Here is a 21,091-nt window from a genome sequence, read left to right as displayed (position 1 = left end):
AGTGTTTGCATCAACTGTAGACTTAACGAATTTAGAAAGAAATGGAGGTTTTTTGAAAGAAATATAAAAGTACGAAAAAACACAAAAGCATTTATCAGCGGCGAAGAGATGATCAGCATTCTCCGACATGAACATAATAACTCCGCCTGTTTGGAGAGTAGTTTTGAGTACAAGCAGTTGGCCTGGCGTCTAGGGTTGTTTTTGGGGGGCAAACTTGACTCGAACCCGTGACCTAAGGTAGATGTGACTCGGCTGGGTGGTTTGATTGTTTATTATAAAACTATTTTCTTTCTTTTCCACCTACACAACCTAACCAAACTCAAATTTTCACTCTCATTTATAACCCAACCAAACCTAACCAATTTTTTTATTAAATAAATATAAATTATGATTATTTTTAAAACTTTAAAAATAATTTTTTTTACTTTTAAAAAATAATTATTTACTTTAAATAAGAAAATAAACAAATAAAATTATTATCTCAACGTTTACTCTATAAATAAAGAGAAAAAGATTATCAAGTTTGTATATATTTTCTTAATCTTATAGAATTAAAATTTTTAGATGATAAGTTTTAAAAAATTATAGACCACTAGGCATAGAGTGAATTTATGTTTAGTGATGTCAAGTACCCAACCAAGAGTCTATTCACTGCATTACATAATTAATTGACTTTTGGTTTTCTTTTTTATCAAAATTAATTGATCCCAGTACATTTATTTGATCTCAAACCCATCGAATTGATCGATAAAACCACAACACCGCCATTAATAATTCTCCTGCCATTGTTCTTTAGTTAAGTTTTGCCCAAAACTTTAATATAAAAATGAAGAAACGAAGCCAGAATTCTATAGCTATCCCCCGTAAGTATTATTTTTATAACTGCTGTTCTGTAGTGGTGTGATGAGCATATTGGTTTTGTGAGAATCAGGTTGTTGGTTTTGTTAGTATTGTCTGTGTAAATTGTAGCGATAACAATGGGCCGGGTCTACGTAATCTCAAACCCATACCTGATTATAAAAACAAATGAGTTGGGTTGGGTCGAACGGGTCATGTGTCGAAATGGGTTTGGGTTAGAATGGTTAGAGTCTGAACGGGTCAATTAAGAAAAATGTTGTTTTGGTTTGGGTTGGAACAGGTAAAAACATGTTTTTTTTCTTTTTTTTTGAGAATGAGGATAACGACGAAAATATTTTAGTTTTTTTATTAGATTTTTTGTTTATATTTTGAGTTATATTTTTTTAACATGTGTTTTCTATTAACATAAAAAACCCCTAAAAATTATTCAATAATAATAATAAAAAAATGGTAACTCAAATAAATATAAATCATAAACAAAAAAAGTAAAAAAAAAACTAAAATGTTTTTTTCGTTGTCCTTGTTTCATAAAAAATAAATAATAAAAAAAACTCACTGAGAAATCGAACTGAAATCGGCGAAAATGAAACAAAAAGCCAAAACCGTACCAAGTCAATCGAAATTGATTTTATCAAAACAAAGTTAAAATAATTGAAACCGAATAAAAACGAAACTGAAAAACGGACAAAAACGAAACAAAAAACGAGTCCGAAATCGACCAAAACCCAATCCAGACCGTGTGAAAACCCGTGTTAGCTTGAAACCTGAACCGAACCCATTCCAATCTGAAACCCGTTTTGTGCCGTTACCTGTCTCGTGCGAAACCCGGTCTGATCTGAAACCTACCACATTTTCTTAGGACACTAACCCACATCGACTTATTTCTTTGAATTTGTCGACCCATTTTGACACGAACATGACAAGATGAAATTTCAAATTACCCATTTTGACCCATATAATTAAAATCTCTTACCCAAAACAACTCATTTAATTCTTAAAGCAACCCAAATTGACCCATTTGAAATGGTTTTGGTCAAGATTGTCACCCATAATAAAAACTCATCCTAGACCCGTCGGGTAATTACCCATCAGGTTTCGGGCATATCCGCGGGTTTCAGGCAACCCTGTCGTCTATAAAATTTGGGTGTACCCGACGCAAACCCATCAGGTTTCTATCAGGTTTAGCGAGAAGATTATTCATTAGAAGAAGGAAGCAGAGATTAGTAAGTTCGGTGACCTCGGTAATGGAAATTGAAAATTGGAATGCCAAAGTGTATACTGTGCATGAGCTGGGAGGGATTCAAGAATTGCAATATGGAAATGAAGTGTCTTTTAGATTCTTGATATTATGTTCAGAAATATAATTTTTTTTAATATGCTAATTTATATAAAGATACATATAAAATAAATATATAAGAACATAAAATGGTCGGGTTACTAGGTTATCTAATCAGGTAAATGAGTTTATGTTATCGGGTAATCGGGTATATAAGAAATATCATACCCGTCCCAAACCCGCGAGAAATTTCAAAAGTAATCTCAAACCCCCCTCATATCTTAATGGGACGGGTATTACCCGTCCCAATTACGTTGGGTTTCAGGTATTCCCGTCGGGTCCGGGTTTCATTAATATCCCTAGTAAATTTATGGTTGTTTTTCACCTTTTGAAAAAAAAAGAAAGCAATATGCAAAAGTAATAGTTTATATGCAAAAGAAGTATACAGTGCAAGAAGTAGAATGAAATGTTAATAGTATATGTATCGAAAAAAAATATTTTTTTGCATTTTGTGTTTTTAAAACTAAGCAATATGCAAAAATAATAGTTTATATGCAAAGTTGTTTTATGCATATAACATATTATTAGAATTTGTATACTACTGTTTGGTTTGATTAATGTTATGTTGTATGCAGACTCTAAAAAAAGAAAACGTGACTTAGATGAGGTTTGTGCAGACGGCACTCCGTCTGACATAGTTGATAAGAGAAAGAAACAAACAAAAGAAGGTAGTTATAATAAAAGGAAAAATGCAAGAGTCGGTTTCAAACTCAAGAAACATGTAAGAGTCGGTTTCAAACTTAAGTTCGAAAAAGGTGATTCTAATAAAAGGAAGACCAAGAATGGGGCTAAAAGCGGAAAAAAAGAAAAGGTTAACAAGAAGAAAAACATTCGTGCCAACTTAATTTCAAGACAAAGTCCATATCAGCTAGTGCAGATTTTAAAAAGTTTAACAGACACACAAAAAGCTGATTTGAGGGAAATAGGTTTCGGATGTATGGTCGACTTTAGTATAAAGTCTTTACCAATGAGATTGGCACTTCTGTTGGTGGATAGGTTAGATGCCGAGAAGTGCGAGATGATGGTTGGTGAAAAATTGATGAAAATAGCAAAGAAAGATGTTCACGAGATTTTAGGACTTCCAATGGGAAATAGAGAAGTGAAGCCATTGAGAAAAGCCGGTTCGGTGAAAAATGATTTAGTGAAGACATGGAAACTTAGATTCCCTATGCCTAAGGAGGGAAGTCAGATTATAAAACTGACAGATGTAAAGAAAAAGATCAACGGTGAACCGGAAGGGGGGTCAACATTCAAAATTGATATACTGTTGTCGATTGTCACGGTAATGGTTGAAGGTATAACATGTGGTACCATCAATCAAAGGGTCCTAGGATCGATCAATGACGAAAATGATATAAAGGAGATGGATTGGTGTGGCTATGTCATTGATTGTCTGAAGAGATCAAAGGATAAATGGTCTAAGGATAGTTGCTATACAGGACCATTAACATTCTTAGTGGTATGCATTGTTGTGTTATCAACATTTTTACTTCTATTTTAGCAATTTATACTGATAAAAATAAAATCATTGATTTGTTAATACAGGTATGGTATGCACAACAGATATCTGAAAAACAAAAGGGGAATCCTGCAATTTTGCATTGGACTACTAAAGAACTTAAATCAATTGAGGATGAAGAAATGCAATACCCAAAGCCATTAAGAATAGATTATCCTGATAAAGTTCCTTATGCTGGTATATATATGCACATAGTTACTTTATCAAAAATAGTTATTTATATAAATTTTGTTAATATTAAATACTTTTGGTGATGGAGATGAGGATCCTGAATACAACAATGAAACAAGTTTTGATGATAGAGTAGAATTTGATTACCAAACAATAAAAGACCACGAGGAAAGGAAGCAGGTAAGATTATTAGTTAGATAATGCAGCTTATTGGTCATTTGAAGCACCATGATTTAAGATTTGCATATGGGTCATAGTTAACATATGTTGAAGATGATGAATACGCTTTGTAATGCAGATTTTTTTTCATCTAAACCCTAATTTACAAAAATCCAATGAAGAAAGTTTTTCAGCAATGAAAAGTGGTTTGGCTAATTTTCCCGGTGATCTATATGTTATTGGACAAATTAATATTGTTAAGGAAAAATGGCTTAAAGATATTGAGTTATATAAATAAACAATAGAAGCATTTGGAGTAGATAATGATGATAAAGCTGAAATGGATGAAGATGAAGTCTGTGAAATGAATAGGGATGATGTTGGTGCTGCCACTGGAATGCATGATGATGTTATCTTTGAAATGAATAGGGATGATGTTGATGCCCCTAAAACGGATGTTGATGCTGCCACTGGAATGCATGATGATGTTATCTTTGAAATGGATACAAGATCGGAAACAAAGGTTGACAATGAAAATAATGATGTTTCTGTTCCTGAAATGGATGATGTTGATGCTGCCACTGGAATGCATGATGATGTATTGCCTTGGATGGAGGATGACCGACATGGAGGTTATCATGTCGTTCGTGTTGGTGATACGTAGCGTTCCAGATATGTTGTTCAGAGAACTCGGCTGGGGCCATTTTTCAACTGTCTAGCTCGCCTGGGACACTCATCAATCTGTACGTACGGAACCTATTTGCACACGCTTAGTTTGTTACTAGTTTATTTATGTATCTTATGATATTGCGGATTGTCTAGTTTAACATATTTCTCCTAAATTTAGTCATGTAAAGTGTCACTGCACTTGAACTGCTTCAAATCAAACTCTTAGAAATGAATCTTAAACGGAACCGAACAAAGCCTTGTTCATGTTTGGACAAGTGAACAATTCACAAACACCTAACCGAACAAAATTTATTGTCTCTCTTGGTAGTTGCTTTAAAGTTTAATATTGTACCAACTACCAACACATGCAATAAGGAAATGAACTTGCTTGTGAATGGTTAACAAACACAAATGGACATAAAACAATGTTTATTTTGATTTGGCTAACCGAAGTGTCAGTGGTTCGGTTTGGCCACTAAGTTTGTGTTGATGTTTTTTAAACATTCATATGTTAATTTACATGTATATTAATCACATAATACTCATATGTATTTTTGTTTTATAGTTAATTATTTTTGCTTAAATATATATGATCAGATTAGAATATTATTAAAAAAATAAAAAAAATAAAAAAAACCTTTAATGAGCAGAGCCTCTGTTTGTGTTTGTCTAGTTAGTTAATCGAACGAAATTCATTGTTCATAATTCTACATTTATTAAACGAAGAAAAATTAACGAACTTCAGAACGTTTAGTTTGTTTGCAGCCCTAGCAATGATAACTTTCAAGCCTTTTTAGTTTGTCTTACAATTTAGTATATGATTAGCCTTATTAGTTCAAATTGTGGTCTGTTTTGTAGAGATATGTAGCATTGAAAGTGCAAAAAAATGCACAGCATTACACAGAAGCAGCAGTGGATGAAATCACAGTATTGAAGCAGATAGCTGAAGGAGATCCCGATGACAAAAAGGCTGTTGTGAAGCTTTTAGATCATTTCAAACACTCAGGACCGAACGGGCAGCATGTGTGTCTGGTTTTTGAGTATTTGGGTGATAATCTTTTGACATTAAAAACATATTCGGATTATCGCGGAATTCCTCTACACAAAGTTATGGAAATTTGCTACCATATTTTAGGCGGTTTGGATTACTTGCATCAACAACTTTCTGTCATTCACACTGATCTTAAACCAGAAAATATTTTACTTTTATCTACAATTGACCCTGAAAAAGATCCAAAAAAAACAAATGCGCCTCTCGTTCTTCCCTCCGTTAAAGAAAAAGTTTTAACCGAATCTGGAGATTCTAAAGATGTTAATAACTCAAATGGTTATCTTACCAAAAACCAGAAAAAGAAAATTAGAAAAAAAGCTAAAAAGTCCGCTTTAAATTCAACTGGAAAAGAAGAATCAGAGGAAAATGAGGAGGATGCCACATCGTCGATTATAAAAGGTGAACCCAGTAACGGAAGTCAACTTAATAGGAGACGAAGCCGGTCAACAAGACGGAAGCTTGTAGACGAAGTTGATGTTATATGCAAACTGGTTGATTTTGGTAACGCATGTTGGACATATAAGCAGTTTACTAGTGATATACAGACTCGACAGTATAGATGCCCCGAGGTGTTATTAGGATCAAAGTATTCAACTTCTGCTGATTTGTGGTCATTTGCATGCATATGTTTTGAGCTTGCTACTGGTGATGTTCTTTTTGATCCACACAGTGGTGATAAATATGGTAGAGATGAGGTATTAACATTAAGTTTCTAAAACATCATAAATTTTTGTGAAGTGTTTTATTAATTTTTGTTTGTACTTTGTAGGATCACTTGGCGTTAATGATGGAACTTCTTGGAATGATGCCTCAAAAGGTATTATTTTTCTGTCTTATTAAAGTGATATCATGTGCCAATCATGTGAGGGTGTGGCTTTTCGAATTAGAACCCTTCGATTGTACACTGACCTTCGAGTAACATAATCACTTTCGAGCAAAAGGTGCGTTGGTTCTAAATTTGAAAAGCCACAATGATTGTCACATGCTCAATAACGCATGACATCAATTTTCTATTAAAAACTTAATTCAGATTAATGGTTGGGACTAGAGGTGGCAACCTTGACCCAAACCATTCAAATGGGTTGATTTGGGTTGTTTTAAAATTCAAATGGGTTGATTTGGGTCATAGGTTTTAATTAAATGGGACAAAATGTGTCACTTGAAATTCCAAATTCTTATTTTTGGGTCAAAATGGGTTGACAAATTTAACTACATGGGTCAATGTGGGTTAGTGTCTTAAGGAAAAGTGACATATTTGGGTTGATACGGGTTTTAGATTGGAACGATATCGGTTTAGGTTTCGACTCGGATCAGCTTTCGTGCCGACACGAGTTTTAGCACTGGACGGGTTGGGTTTCGGTTTCTTTCGAGTTTTCGCACTAGACGGGTTGATTAAGGTTTTTGATTCGTTTTCGTCGACATTTCGGTTTCGGTTAATTTGTCGGTTTTTTTTTTTTGATGAATGAGGTTAACGGCGAAAATATTTTGGTGTTTTTACTTTTTTCGTTATTCGTTTATATTTTGAGTTATGATTTTTTTTTTTTTTGAGGGATTTTGATCTTAATAGAAATCATCAAAAAATATTCGAAAAAATTAATAAACAAATCATAACTCAAAAAATAAAACAAAAACTAAAAATTTAAAAAATTAAAAAGTTTCGTCCGGTGTCCTCGTTAAAAAAAAATCGACAAATTAACCGAAACTGAAAAGTCGACAACAACGAAACAAAAACATGCTGAAACAAGCTGTTAAGTGATGAAAGGAACTGAAAAATGGCTAAAGCAAGCTGTTAAGTGATGAAAGGAACTGAAAAATCGCTAAAGCTTAAGTGCTGAAACGAGCTGAAAAATCACTTAACCGAGCTATTAGATGCTAAAACGAACTGAAAAATCGCTTAAATGAGCTGTTACGTGCTGAAACGAACTGAAAAATCACTTAAACGAGCTCTTAGATGCTAAAACGAACTGAAAAATCGCTTAAATGAGCTGTTACGTGCTGAAACGAACTGAAAAATCGCATAAACGAGCTGTTACGCGATGAAACGAACTGAAAAAACGCTTAAACGAGCTGTTACGCGATGAAACGAACTGAAAAATCGCATTAACGAGCCGTTACGCGCTGAAAGAACTGAGAAATCGCTTAAACGAGCTGTTACGCGATGAAACGAACTGAAAAATCGCATTAACGAGCTGTTACGCGCTGAAAATAACTGAGAAATCGCTTAAACGAGCTGTTACGCTATGAAACGAACTGAAAAATCGCATTAACGAGCTGTTACGCGCTGAAAAAAACTGAAAAATCGCTTAAACGAACTGTTACGCGATGAAACGAACTGAAAAATCGCTTAAACGAGCGGTTACGCGCTGAAACAAACTGAAAAATCGCTTAAACGAGCCGTTACGCGATGAAACGAACTGAAAAATCGCTTAAACGAGCCGTTACGCGATGAAACGAACTGAAAAATCGCTAAACGAGCTGTTACGCGCTGAAAAGAATTGAAAAATCGCATTAACGAGCTGTTACGCGCTGAAACGAACTGAAAAATCGTTTAAACGGGCGGTTACGCGCTGAAACAAACTGAAAAATCGCATTAACGAGCTGTTACGCGCTGAAAAAAACTGAAAAATCGCTTAAACGAGCTGTTACGCGCTGAAACGAACTGAAAAATCGCTTAAACGGGCGGTTACGCGCTGAAACGAATTGAAAAATCGCTTAAACGGGCCGTTACGCGATGAAACGAACTGAAAAATCGCTTAAACGAGCCGTTACGTGATGAAACGAACTGAAAAATCGCTAAACGAGCTGTTACGCGCTGAAAAGAACTGAAAAATCGCATTAACGAGCTGTTACGCAAAGAAAAGAACTGAAAAATCGCATTAACGAGCTGTTACGTGCTGAAAAGAACTGAAAATCGCTAAACGAGCTGTTACGCGATGAAACGAACTGAAAAATCGCTAAACGAGCTGTTACGAGCTGAAACGAACTGAAAAATCGCATTAACGAGCTGTTACGAGCTGAAATGAACTGAAAATCGCTTAAACGAGCGGTTACGCGCTGAAACGACTGAATAATCGCTTAAACGAGCCGTTACGCGATGAAACGAACTGAAAAATTGCTTAAACGAGCGGTTACGCGCTGAAACGAACTGAAAAATCGCTTAAACGAGCGGTTACGCGCTGAAACGAACTGAATAATCTCTTAAACGATCCGTTACGCGATGAAACGAACTGAATAATCGCTTAAACGAGCCGTTACGCGATGAAACGAACTGAAAAATCGCTTAAACGAGCCGTTACGCGATGAAACGAACTGAAAAATCGCTTAAACGAGCCGTTACGCGATGAAACGAACTGAAAAATCGCTTAAACGAGCCGTTACGCGATGAATCGAACTGACAAATCGCTTAAACGAGCCGTTACGCGATGAAACGAACTGACAAATCGCTTAAACGAGCTGTTACGCGCTGAAACGAACTGAAAAATCGCTTAAACGAGCTGTTACGCGCTAAAACAAAATGAAAAATCACTTAAACGAGTTTTGACTCAAACCTGTTTTGACCCGTTCCAACCTTGACCCGTTCTAACCCGAACCTGTTGACCCTAACCCATTCCGACCCGAACTAAAACAACCCTTTTTTAAGTGACCCGTTTCGACCCTAACCCGTTCCGACCCATGACCCGTTTCGACCCAACCCAACCCAACCCATTTGCCACCTCTAGTTGAGTACGAGAGAGAGAGACGATAAAGAAGCAGTGGAGGTTCAAAACCTGCTTTAAGATAAGCATGGCAACTTTCACAGGCATCATCATAATGATTATTATCGTTACACAACGATTCAGTTAAAACATGCAGTCGCTTTTACAGTTATTATTACAAAATTAATTTATTTTAATAACAAAGATTATATTTTAGTGTTGCGGGTTATCTGTTGAAGTTAGAGGTGGCAAATGGGTTGGGTTGGGTCGAAACGGGTCATGAGTCGGAACGGGTTAGGATTGAAATGGGTTAGGGTCGAAACGGTCACTTAAAAAAGGGTTGTTTTAGTTCGGGTCTGAACGGGTTAGGGTCAACAGGTTCGGGTTGGAACGGCTCAAAACGGGTTTGGGTCAAAACTCGTTTAAGTGATTTTTCATTTTGTTTCAGCGCGTAACAGCTTGTTTAAGCGATTTTTCAGCGCGTAACTGCTCGTTTAAGCGATTTTTCAGTTCGTTTCAGCGTGTAACAGCTTGTTTAAGCGATTTTTCATTTCGTTTCAGCTCGTTTAAGCAATTTGTCAGTTCGTTTCAGCGCGTAACAGCTCGTTTAAGCGATTTTTCAGTTCGTTTCATCGCGTAACGGCTCGTTTAAGCGATTTTTCAGTTCGTTTCATCGCGTAACGGCTCGTTTAAGCGATTTTTCAGTTCGTTTCAGCGCCTAACGGCTCGTTTAAAACGATTATTCAGTTCGTTTCATCGCGTAACGGCTCGTTTAAGCGATTTTCGTTTACACAATTTTTCAGTTCGTTTCATCGCGTAACAGCTCGTTTAAGCGAGTTTTCAGTTCTTTTCAGCGCGTAACAGCTCGTTAATGCGATTTTTCAGTTCGTTTCATCGCGGAACAGCTCGTTTAGCGATTTTTCAGTTCGTTTCATCGCGGAACAGCTCGTTTAAGCGATTTTTCAGTTCGTTTCATCGCGTAACAGCTCGTTTAAGCGATTTTTCAGTTCGTTTCATCGCTTAATAGCTCGCTTAAGCGATTTTTCAGTTCGTTTCATCGCGTAACAGCTCGTTTATGCGATTTTTCAGTTCGTTTCAGCACGTAACAGCTCGTTTAAGCGATTTTTCAGTTCGTTTTAGCATCTAGTAGCTCGTTTCAGCACTTAACAACTTGCTTTAGCGATTTTTCAGTTCCTTTCTTCACTTAACAGCTTGTTTTAGCATGTTTTTGTTTCGTTGTTGTCGATTTTTCAGTTTCGGTTAATTTGTTGATTTTTTTTGAACGAGGACAACGGACGAAATTTTTTAGTTTTTTTACATTTTTAGTTTTTGTTTTATTTTTTGAGTTATGATTTGTTTATTAATTTTTTTGAATATTTTTTGATGATTTCTATTAAGATCAAAATATCTCAAAAAAAAATTCAAAAAAAACAAATAAAAAATCATAACTCAAAATATAAACGAATAACGAAAAAAGTAAAAAAACCCAAATATTTCGCCGTTAACCTTGTTCATCAAAAAAAAAAACCGACAAATTAACCGAAACCGAAATGTCGACGAAAACGAATCAAAAACCTTAATCGACCCGTCTAGTGCAAAAACTCGAAAGAAACCGAAACCCAACCCGTCCAGTGCTAAAACTCGTGTCGGTACGAAAACTGTTCTGAGCTGAAACCTAAACCGATATCGTTCCAATCTAAAACCCGTTTCAACCCAAACATGTCACTTTTCCTTAAGACACTAACCCACATCGACCCATGTAGTTAAATTTGTCAACCCATTTTGACCCAAAAATAAGAATGTGGAATTTCAATTGACCAATTTTGACCCATTTAATTAAAACCTATGACCCAAATCAACCCATTTGAATTTTAAAACAACCTAAATTGACTCATTTGGAATGGTTTGGGTCAATGTTGCCACCTCTAATTAAAGCACAATGCTGAATGAATTTTGTGGTGATGAAGCATGGAACAAACTTTTGATATGATGCAGACACGGTGAATGGGTGTAGTTAGAAGTATTCATTGTACAATTTGGGATTCTGTTTTTTGGGACAATAGTGCATATTGATTGTAATATGGTTATTGAGTCCCATAGGTGACAACTGATTTTGGTGAAAGGGCCAAGAAACATGTGATCCCATAAGAGGTTCTCTTTTTAAATGCTTCTTCTTTACTCTATATTGGCATATTGCCTCTAATCTACTGTGGCTGTGGTGTACAACAAAAATGTATAGTTGTATACAATACAATGACTATCACCATACCGAGTCTGCTATCATACTAAATGCATGCATACTCTACTATCTCAAATGTTGCGTACTTACTACTCAAACAACTCCAATGATGAATTGTGTTGATTTAATCCATAGCCTGTAAGATATAGCATATCTTTCTAAAATGATAATTGATTGGATGATGATGATTATAATGATGTAGTTTTTGCCCTAGATGATAATGATGATGAAATAAATTGGCTGCCTAAAGGATTTTCTTTGCCCTGAGATACGAGTAAGTGAGAAAAAATGCCACTACAGCACCAAATATTATCCCTCCTGTCGTAAGCCAAAACGCAAACTGCATGCAATAAAGAGAATATCATTATATATACCCAAAAAGGATTTGATCCTCTATGATAATCATATTAATTAGTGAGTGTTATAAAGTGTTGATTATTTCACTAAATGCAAAAAAGAAGAAATTACCACATGTTCTTCAAGGTAGGATCTTAAATTCATGCCAAATATACCTACAAACAAAACAAGCCTCAAGAAAATGTAATAAGATTCAGTCATCCTAATTCAAGTTCCCACATTTTTGGTATCACATTAGTTCAAAATTTTCAATTCATTATTTGATAATGGTCAAAGGTACATTTATCACATTTTATAATTTGGTAAAGATTGAAAACTTGCTATTGTGATAATGATGCAATTAATTTGATTAAAGAAGAAAAGCAATAACCTGAAACCAAAGCACCAACTGCAAGGCAAAAAGTTCCAACCTGAAGAAGCAATTCAAATCTGCTGACCTGGAGCCTTCTAGAACTGAGACAAAAGAAAGAAAAATATATATATATATATATATATATATATTATTTTAACTCATAGATTACTTGCTTTTTTCCTGCTGTCAAGGTTTTTATAAATATAAACTTAATAATCAAACACTTCTATAACAACACATATGCAAACCTCAAATTAACAGCAATTGAGTCTTCCATTTCTCTTGCAGAATCAAGAAGTCTTCCTGCTTGATTATGACATGATTCACATCTGCAATTACATTAAAGATCATTCAAATGCTAATAAGCATAATCACGCACCACAAATTGCAATAAAGATCATAGTAACACAAACTATTTAGTATTTACCTACCTATGAAGATAATTTTCAAGCAACATTTCAATTTCTTCCTCCTCTTCTACATATGATGAAAATGAATCAACCATAAGTTAACCAATTTCACAACAATATCACATATTATGCAACACACTTACCCTCAGCAACCTGTTTATCTAGTGGAACCGAGCACTCTACATCAATATTTCTGTTCAAGATGCAGTTTCTGCCCACAATACAGAGGCGGCGTATTTCTTGGGAATCTTCTAACATATCAAGCAGCATTTGTCTGAGTGCCCCTGCTTTGGATCCCAGTTCCACCTTTCATTAAAGAATCAACGGTTTGTTTTATTTCACTTCACACAATAGGCATGTAAGTTTAAGAAATTAATGATACCAAAGTTTGCTTGCAAGTGCGAAGTTGTTCCAATATGCCAGCTGTTAACCGGTTTGGTAAAACCTTAAGGATATCTTGAACCTGAATTACAAAGATATGAATATATGATGGCATAATACTCAAAAGTACAAAAAGATATGATATTACCAAAAGTAAAGTTAAAAATGCAGTCAATGTATTTACATACTCACATGTGGGTCTAATACCATTAGCCTGTGCTCAAAGTGTTGTATTCTTGAATTAAGGGCAGCTTCCACAACCTGCAAGTCAAAGTTCTTTTGTAAACATTGGTGAATCCAAACCCTAGAAGCTTTAATCAAGTTCACTTACAGATGAATACAAGCAAAGTGGCTAATACTTACATAGGTAATCCAAAGAACTTATATAGAACAGAACAGAACCAACCTCAAGCTCAAATGGCATTACTAAAGCTCCACCAATCATACTTTTAGGATTCAAACGAGGTAATAAATCGTCAATAAAAGCTTTTCCTCCTGTACTGCAATAGCAATATACACAACAATAAAGCTCTCCCAATATCTTTTTAATCAGAAATTAAGAGTAAACACTACTGAATTTTTATATGAACAACTCAACAACACTTACCGGTTGTAGTTAAATATAAAGACACTCTCTTGCATTACAATTGCTCGCAAGGATCCGAAATTCAATAGTATGGCGTTTTCACGAACCTATGAAAGAAATCATAAACACGTGTATTAACAATTAATAATGAACAGAAATCATGGTGCTTACGACCCCATAACAGTAGATTAGCTTGGAAACTTACCAACAAAGATGGCATTGTGTTTGTTAACCATAATGATGGATCAACACTCCTTATGTCACGAGGACGAAGACCTGTTATTAAAATCCTAGATTAAAACACATCTAACAATCGTGAAGAGTATTAAGGTTTCATTAATAATAGAACTTCATTAATCATGAGTAAACGCTATATAAAACATATCCGTAAGCAAATGCAGATCATAAATGTTCAACAATTAGCAAAATCAATCTACAAAAAGAAAAATGATTATACTATTTGCATACTCACCACTAGACTTTAGCAGATGTCGTCTGTTAACTTTTCTAGTTGATACCATTCCTTTTGAACTTACTTCAACAACCTTCAACCAAAACAACAACACATATATATAATCAAATCACTGCAAATGTATTACTTCCGCTTCTATTTACCTCATCTAGATATATTCAAAATAAGCTTTCAGTGTTACTGTAATCAGGAGAAAACGCTAACGATATAACTAACTTCAAACTATTTATAATCCCTAGCTTATATACATAAACTAGACTAACTAACTAACTAACTAACTCAGGCTAACAAACTTAACAAACAGTTAATTGCTAACTCTAACAGGTAAACTAACGGAGACTAACGATACTAACGAAAATAACCGAACCTCATAAACCGGATCACGGCTGCCAAGGTTAAGCGCATCAGACAATGACGAAACACTCCTCTTCGATCCACCGGTCACCGTCTTTACAAACTCGTCGGAATCATTACCGGAATCCACGTCACCGTTATCACCGGCGGATGTTTCCTCCGTTGATTTCACGTAACGCTTAGACCTAACAGTCGATAACACTTGCAGTGTAACCGGAAACAGAAACTCGCAGCTCTTCCGTAGCGAAATCGCCTGATTAGTCGGCCGGATGAATGTGTATCTAGTGAATTGAATGTACGCCGGTGAATGAACGACTGATAAATGAGGAAAGTGTGAGGAGGAAGAAGAAGAGATTGGAGTAACCGTTTTTAACGCCATTTTACGATGGTTATATATTCAGTTAGTAGTAAAGGTTGATCATGTTGGAATCGGATTCTATTGAATTTGATATTTGTATGTCAGGTCAGGTGATAGTGGTGGTGGTTGGGCTTCTAGTGGTTATCTGGTGTCCACGTGGATTTTATCCACCGTAGCTCTTGTGAGACTTCACCTTTCCAGCTAACTTTTTAAGAAGTTCACTCCGTATTATTCAATTCAAACAGTTATAAATTACGGAGTAATAAACTTTATTCGTTTATGTTTTTTAACTATATAACTTAATAAGTGTAACATGACTACATTACTCCCGTCAATTAGACTTATAGCTGTTGTATGCTTAAATATTAGCGTAAACGGTACCTTCATTCAGTGGCGGAACTACAAGAGGGTCCAGGAGGTCCGTTGACCCTCCGATGAACCCTCCGACAACTGAAATTTTGTTAACATTGATACTTAACATGTAGTAGAAATACACCAAAGAATCAAACGATTAAGGGTTTCAATCGAAGTATTATTATCAAGAACTCGAATACAAAACGATTACAGAGAAAAGAGAAATTTACAATGAATTCTGTTGAAAACTAAAACCCTAATTCTATTTTATCCCCAATCCTCTCTTTAAACCGTCATTAACCAAACTTATCACTAGTTATCTACTTTTAGCCCCTGTTGTTTAGAGAACAACACAAATAACTCCCAAACTAGTCAACTATCACATATTGACAACTTATACCCCTGTGCTTTATAAGAACCAGTAAGAAATAATAAGAGTGTGAGATTTGGTCTTCAACATACAACAATCTTCACATTTGAAACCATAATCTCAACTCAGCCAATTCCAAGTCCATTCACACAGTATTCAAACTTGGAACCAGGTAACCCCTTAGTAAGCATATCGGCCAAGTTAACACTTGTATCTACTTGAATTAACTCAACCTCCTTTGCACTCACAACCTCTCTAATAAAGTGCAATTTAACATTTATGTGTTTTGTTCGTTCATGAAAAACACTATTCCTTGACAGCTGCACTGCCCCCTGACTGTCACAAAAAATCACAGATTTGGACACTTTTACCCCTAGCTCAGAAATTAATCCTTTTAACCACAAACACTCTTTCACAGCTTCTGTCAAAGCTATATATTCTGATTCTGTAGTGGATAATGCCACAACATGTTGAAGTTGTGCTTTCCAACTAACAACATTACCGAGAACCTTGAACACATACCCGGTTATTGATCTTCCTTTGTCCAGGTCTTTGGCAAAGTCTGCATCCACAAATCCTGCAACTTCTTGCTGACCCAAATCAGTAACTTCTTCAAAGGTTAATCCCCAATTCTTAGTACCCTTCAGGTATCTGAGAATCCACTTCATGGCTAACCAATGATTCTTACCAGGTGTAGCCAAGTATCTACTGACAACACTTACCGCATAGGCTAAATCAGGCCTAGTGCAAACCATTAAGTACATTAAGCTTCCAACTACATTAGCATAAGGTACTTGATTCATATACCTTTGATCTTCTTCAGTAGTTGGAGAATCTTGGGCTGACAACTTGAAATGAGGAGCTAAAGGAGTCTTTACAATTTTACGCTTATCATCACTTATCCCATAAGTCTTTAAAAATTTTTAAGTATATAAAGTTTGAGTAAGCTTCAGTTTTCTTAAACTTCTATCCCTTGTAATCTCCATCCCTAATATTTTCTTTGCCTCGCCCAATTCTTTCATTTCAAATTCCATCATTAACAGCTTCTTAGTAGCCTCAATCTCTCTTCTATCCTTGCATGCCAATGACATATCATCCACATACAGAAGCAGATAGATAAATTGACCACTACACCATTCTTTGAAATAAACACAGTTGTCATATGAACTTCTATGGTTATCATAAACTCATCAAACCTTTTATACCATTGTCTTGGAGACTGTTTTAGTCCGTACAATGATCTTTTGAGCAAACACACCTTATTTTCATTACCTTTTTCAATAAATCCTAAGGGTTGCTTCATGTAAATCTTTTCATCAAGAAAGCCATGTAAGAAGGCTGTTTTTACATTCAACTGCTCCAATTCTAAGTCTAAAGCAGCTGTTAAAGACGACATTACCCTTATATAAGTGTGGTTGACAACCGGTGAATTGATCTCATTATAATCTATTTCTTCTCCTTGTGTAAATCCCTTAGCAACTAATCTGGCCTTGAATCTTGGAGCTTCTACTCCAGGAATCCCTTCTTTTATCTTGTATATCCATTTACAAGATACAAGCTTTTGACTTTTAGGCATATCAACCAGATTCCATGTTTCATTCTTTTTCAAAGATTCCATTTCCTCATCCATTGCCTTTTGCCAATTTTCCATCTCATTTGAATTAATAGCCTCATTATAGGTCATAGGCTTATAAAGACACTCCATTTCTGCTGCAGTAAAGGCTACTGCAGAAATGTCAGTATTATCTCTATATCTCAAAGGAGGGAGAACATTCCTTCTTGGCCTATCTTTAGCAATACTCGGATCTGTATTTCTTTCTGAAATTTCCGGATTTACCCCTGAACCAGTTGTAGAACTTTCACCACTATCTTCATCATGCTCCACCTCAATCCTAACTTTCTCATGAGTGTGAACATGATTTAGTGTATTATTGTCACCAACCACATCCTTATAGAACACCCCTTCTTGAAAATCTACACTTCTGCTCACAATTATCTTTGGACTACCCTCTCCTAATCTCCAAAGTCTGTAACCCTTTACCCATTCAGGATATCCCAAAAATACACACTTTTGAGCCCTTGAATCCAGTTTGTCTTGGATTACATGTGCATAAGCAACTGACCCAACTACCCTTAAATGACTACAATCTGGTTTAACACCTGTCCACATCTCCATTGGTGTTTTCATTTCCAATGCCCTTAAGGTGATCTGTTAACTAAGTATGTAGCAGTTGTGACTATCTCACCCCAAAATCCCTTTGGTAATCCGGCATTTAACCTCATACACCTTACTCTTTCTAGTAATGTCCTGTTCATTCTCTCAGCCAACCCATTCTGTTGAGGAGTGCCAGGTACTGTTAACTGTCTAGCCACACCATACCTTTTACAAAACTGATCAAACTCATGGTTACAAAACTCTAATTCATTATCTGTCCTTAACTTCTTTAGTTTCTTCTCTGTTTGAGTCTCTACAAGAGTTTTCCATTCCACAAATTTAGAGAATGCATCACTCTTATGTTTAATAACATAGACCCAAACCCTCCTACTGAAATCGTGTATTATGGACAGAAAATACCTAGCTCCACCTAGTGTACTTACTTTTGCAGGTCCCCACAGATCTGAATGCACATAATCTAAAATATTTTTAGAAATATGCCTACCCTTTTTAAATTGTACTCTTTTTTTCTTACCAAGTACACAAGTCTCACAAAAGCCTACATCATTGATCTTAAACTCTTCAATGATACTTTGATTTCTTAACTCTATTAAACCATTCTCACATAAGTGGCCAAATCTTTTATGCCACAACAAAGAGCTATCTGCCTTGGACACTGCAACTGATGCAATACCCTGCAAAGCCCTACCATCTAACAAATAGGTATTATTAGCCTTCCTAGTTCATGTTAAAACAACTAGAGAACCTCTAACAACCTTGGTTTTTCCATCTTTTAAACCTACATAATAACCATCCTTCTCAAAGGTACCTAATGACATCAGACTTCTCTTAAGACTAGGAATATACGTGACATCATTGACATCTACTTCACTTCCGTTACTCATTCTGAATGTAATAGTACCTTTACCAAGAATTTTGCATGGCCTATCATCTCCCAGTTTAACTTCACCAAGATCTTCAAATTTGAGGTCTTTAAAGAACCCCTTCACAGGTGTCATATGGAATGAACAACCTGAATCAAGAATCCATCCTTCCTTTTCTTCATTATTAGAGATATTCATAACATCAGAGCTGTCATACCCATCTAAAGAGCAATCTGTGACTTGACTATTATGACCCTTTGAAGATCCAGACTCTACACCTTTCTTTTTCTTCTCGGGACAATCCCTCTTCAAATGTTTCTCTGAATTACATATGTAACACCTCTTTTTAAACTTTGATTTTGATCTTGACTGACTTTTAGACTTGAAAGATCTTTGTTCTGATCTGCCACGAACAAACAAACCATATGCAGATTCTTCTTGACCCCCATTTCTTTTCTTCAATTCCTTAGAATTCAAAGAGGCTAACACTTCTTCCATTGACAATGTATCCCTCCCATACATTAACGTGTCAATAAAGTGTTCATAAGAACTAGGCAATGATGTCAAGAAGATGATAGCCTGGTCTTCATCTTCCAACTCTACTTCTATATTTTCAAGATCAATCACCAACTTATTAAATTCATCAGTGTGATCATCTAATGATTTCCCAGTCGCCATTTGAAACGTGTATAATCTCTTCTTGAGATACAGCCTATTTGCAAGCGACTTAGTCATATACAAACTTTCTAATTTTGCCCAAATACCCGCAGCAGTGATTTCTTTAGACACTTCTCGAAGAACTCGATCGCCGAGGTTCAAGATAATCGCACTATGAGCCTTCTCGAGTATATCTTTATTTTCTCTATCCATCAAACCCTTCAGCATGTTTGGTTCCCCCCAACAGAGCATCGGAGATGCCCTGATGAACCAACAAATTCCCTCATCTTCACCCTCCAAAGGCTAAAGTCGTTCTTCCCGTCAAACTTTTCTAACTCGAACTTAGTTGACACCATCGTGATCAGAACCTTCAACTTCGATTGACAGAGTAATCGTCTTCTTTGAATCGATACGAGCATTAGCTCTGATACCAATTGTAGTAGAAATACACCAAAGAATCAAACGATTAAGGGTTTCAATCGAAGTATTATTATCAAGGACTCGAATACAAAACGATTACAGAGAAAAGAGAAATTTACAATGAATTCTGTTGAAAACTAAAACCCTAATTCTATTTTATCCCCAATTCTCTCTTTAAACCGTCATTAACCAAACTTATCACTAGTTATCCACTTTTAGCCCCTGTTGTTTAGAGAACAACATAAATAACTCCCAAACTAGTCAACTATCACATATTGACAACTTATACCCCTGTGCTTTATAAGAACCAGTAAATAAATAATAAGAGTGTGAGATTTGGTCTTCAACATACAACATAACAAATAAACTTTGTTGGAGTTTGACCCTTCAAAGTACCTGATATAGAGTGTTTAGGTGTATGAAGGTGAAGCAAGGCGGTCTTTTATTTTTACCGGCCGGTGAACACGTTCTCCGTGTTGTCAGTAGAAAGATGAAAGAAGATGAAGTGAAACTTAAAAGTATAGATGGATATTTTAACAATAGTCTATATCTGTATCTGTCAATTCTACACGCATCAATCAAATATATATCTTTATTAATGTTAATGATAATTTTATTGATATGTACGATTTTTTTATGTTATTTTCTGTCACTCAGTATTGTTATACATTTTTTATTTGGTTATCCTTATTCTATTTTTAAAGCATATGGTATTATTACATTTCTTTCTATTGTTTTATAAAAATACTAGAATAGTGCCTGTGTTACACGCGGATTGAAAATAAATAAATAACAAAATCAATTAAGACAACCATAAATTTTCATAAATAGACAACCATATATTATCATTAAGATGGCCTAAACAAAATATAAGAGAGTAACATTGTTTACATAAAAAGTTAATAGTTATACAAACTTGTCAATATTAGCAAATCCATGAAAATATTTAAGCGTGTTATCCTAGTATGAACTTCAAAATTTTCTAGTCCAATCGAGTCCCCGATTAGTTTTAAACTGTAGTAAACTGTATTATTTAATTTCAGCCAGTGTTTAACATACCAATATGATTAAGTAATAAACTAAAATGTTGACGTATGACACAATGAGTTAATGTTAACATTTATATCTAGAAGATTATGTAAAACTAAAAACAAAATATGTAAATGTAATTATTACCATAAAAATATAGACAGTCATAAAATTTTACAAGAAAACATTTAGAAAATCATAAAATTTAACATAACTTTATAACCGTAATCTTAAAAATTCAAATGCTTTTTAAAA

At 35.2% G+C, this 21,091-nt stretch overlaps 1 protein-coding gene and 1 pseudogene across 1 annotated transcript; one reads left to right on the top strand and one right to left on the bottom strand.

Moving 5' to 3' along the window:
* Window positions 1-826: 826 nt before the first annotated feature.
* Window positions 827-6,811, top strand: LOC143612667 (uncharacterized; annotated as a pseudogene).
* Window positions 6,812-11,729: 4,918 nt separating this feature from the next.
* LOC143612657 (magnesium transporter MRS2-11, chloroplastic-like) lies at window positions 11,730-15,066 on the bottom strand. The gene is made up of 13 exons (XM_077086589.1): window positions 14,623-15,066; window positions 14,256-14,328; window positions 13,989-14,059; window positions 13,805-13,890; window positions 13,604-13,697; window positions 13,390-13,458; window positions 13,199-13,279; window positions 12,960-13,122; window positions 12,838-12,883; window positions 12,655-12,735; window positions 12,425-12,507; window positions 12,166-12,209; window positions 11,730-12,037 (listed from the first exon to the last, which is right to left on the bottom strand). Exons 1-13 carry the CDS (start codon window positions 14,986-14,988, stop codon window positions 11,942-11,944), a joined length of 1,353 nt encoding a protein of 450 aa, XP_076942704.1. The 5' UTR covers window positions 14,989-15,066; the 3' UTR covers window positions 11,730-11,941.
* Window positions 15,067-21,091: the final 6,025 nt, after the last annotated feature.

Source organism: Bidens hawaiensis, unplaced genomic scaffold, assembly GCF_021521415.1.
Source record: "Bidens hawaiensis isolate Kalapana, Puna unplaced genomic scaffold, B.hawaiensis_p1.1 tig00035161_1, whole genome shotgun sequence".
NCBI classification, from domain to species: domain Eukaryota; kingdom Viridiplantae; phylum Streptophyta; class Magnoliopsida; order Asterales; family Asteraceae; genus Bidens; species Bidens hawaiensis.
The sequence above is the reverse complement of the archived record's forward strand: the minus strand, read 5'-3'. Positions and strand labels throughout refer to the sequence as shown.

Coding starts and splice junctions, on each gene's coding strand:
- LOC143612657 (XM_077086589.1), bottom strand. CDS start 14,988: ATGGCGTTAAAAACGGTTACTCCAATCTCTTCTTCTTCCTCCTCACAC. Junction 13,698..13,804: donor TTTATATTTAACTACAACCG/GTAAGTGTTGTT, acceptor TTGCTATTGCAG/TACAGGAGGAAAAGCTTTTA. Junction 12,508..12,654: donor TCAATTGCTGTTAATTTGAG/GTTTGCATATGT, acceptor CTTTTGTCTCAG/TTCTAGAAGGCTCCAGGTCA.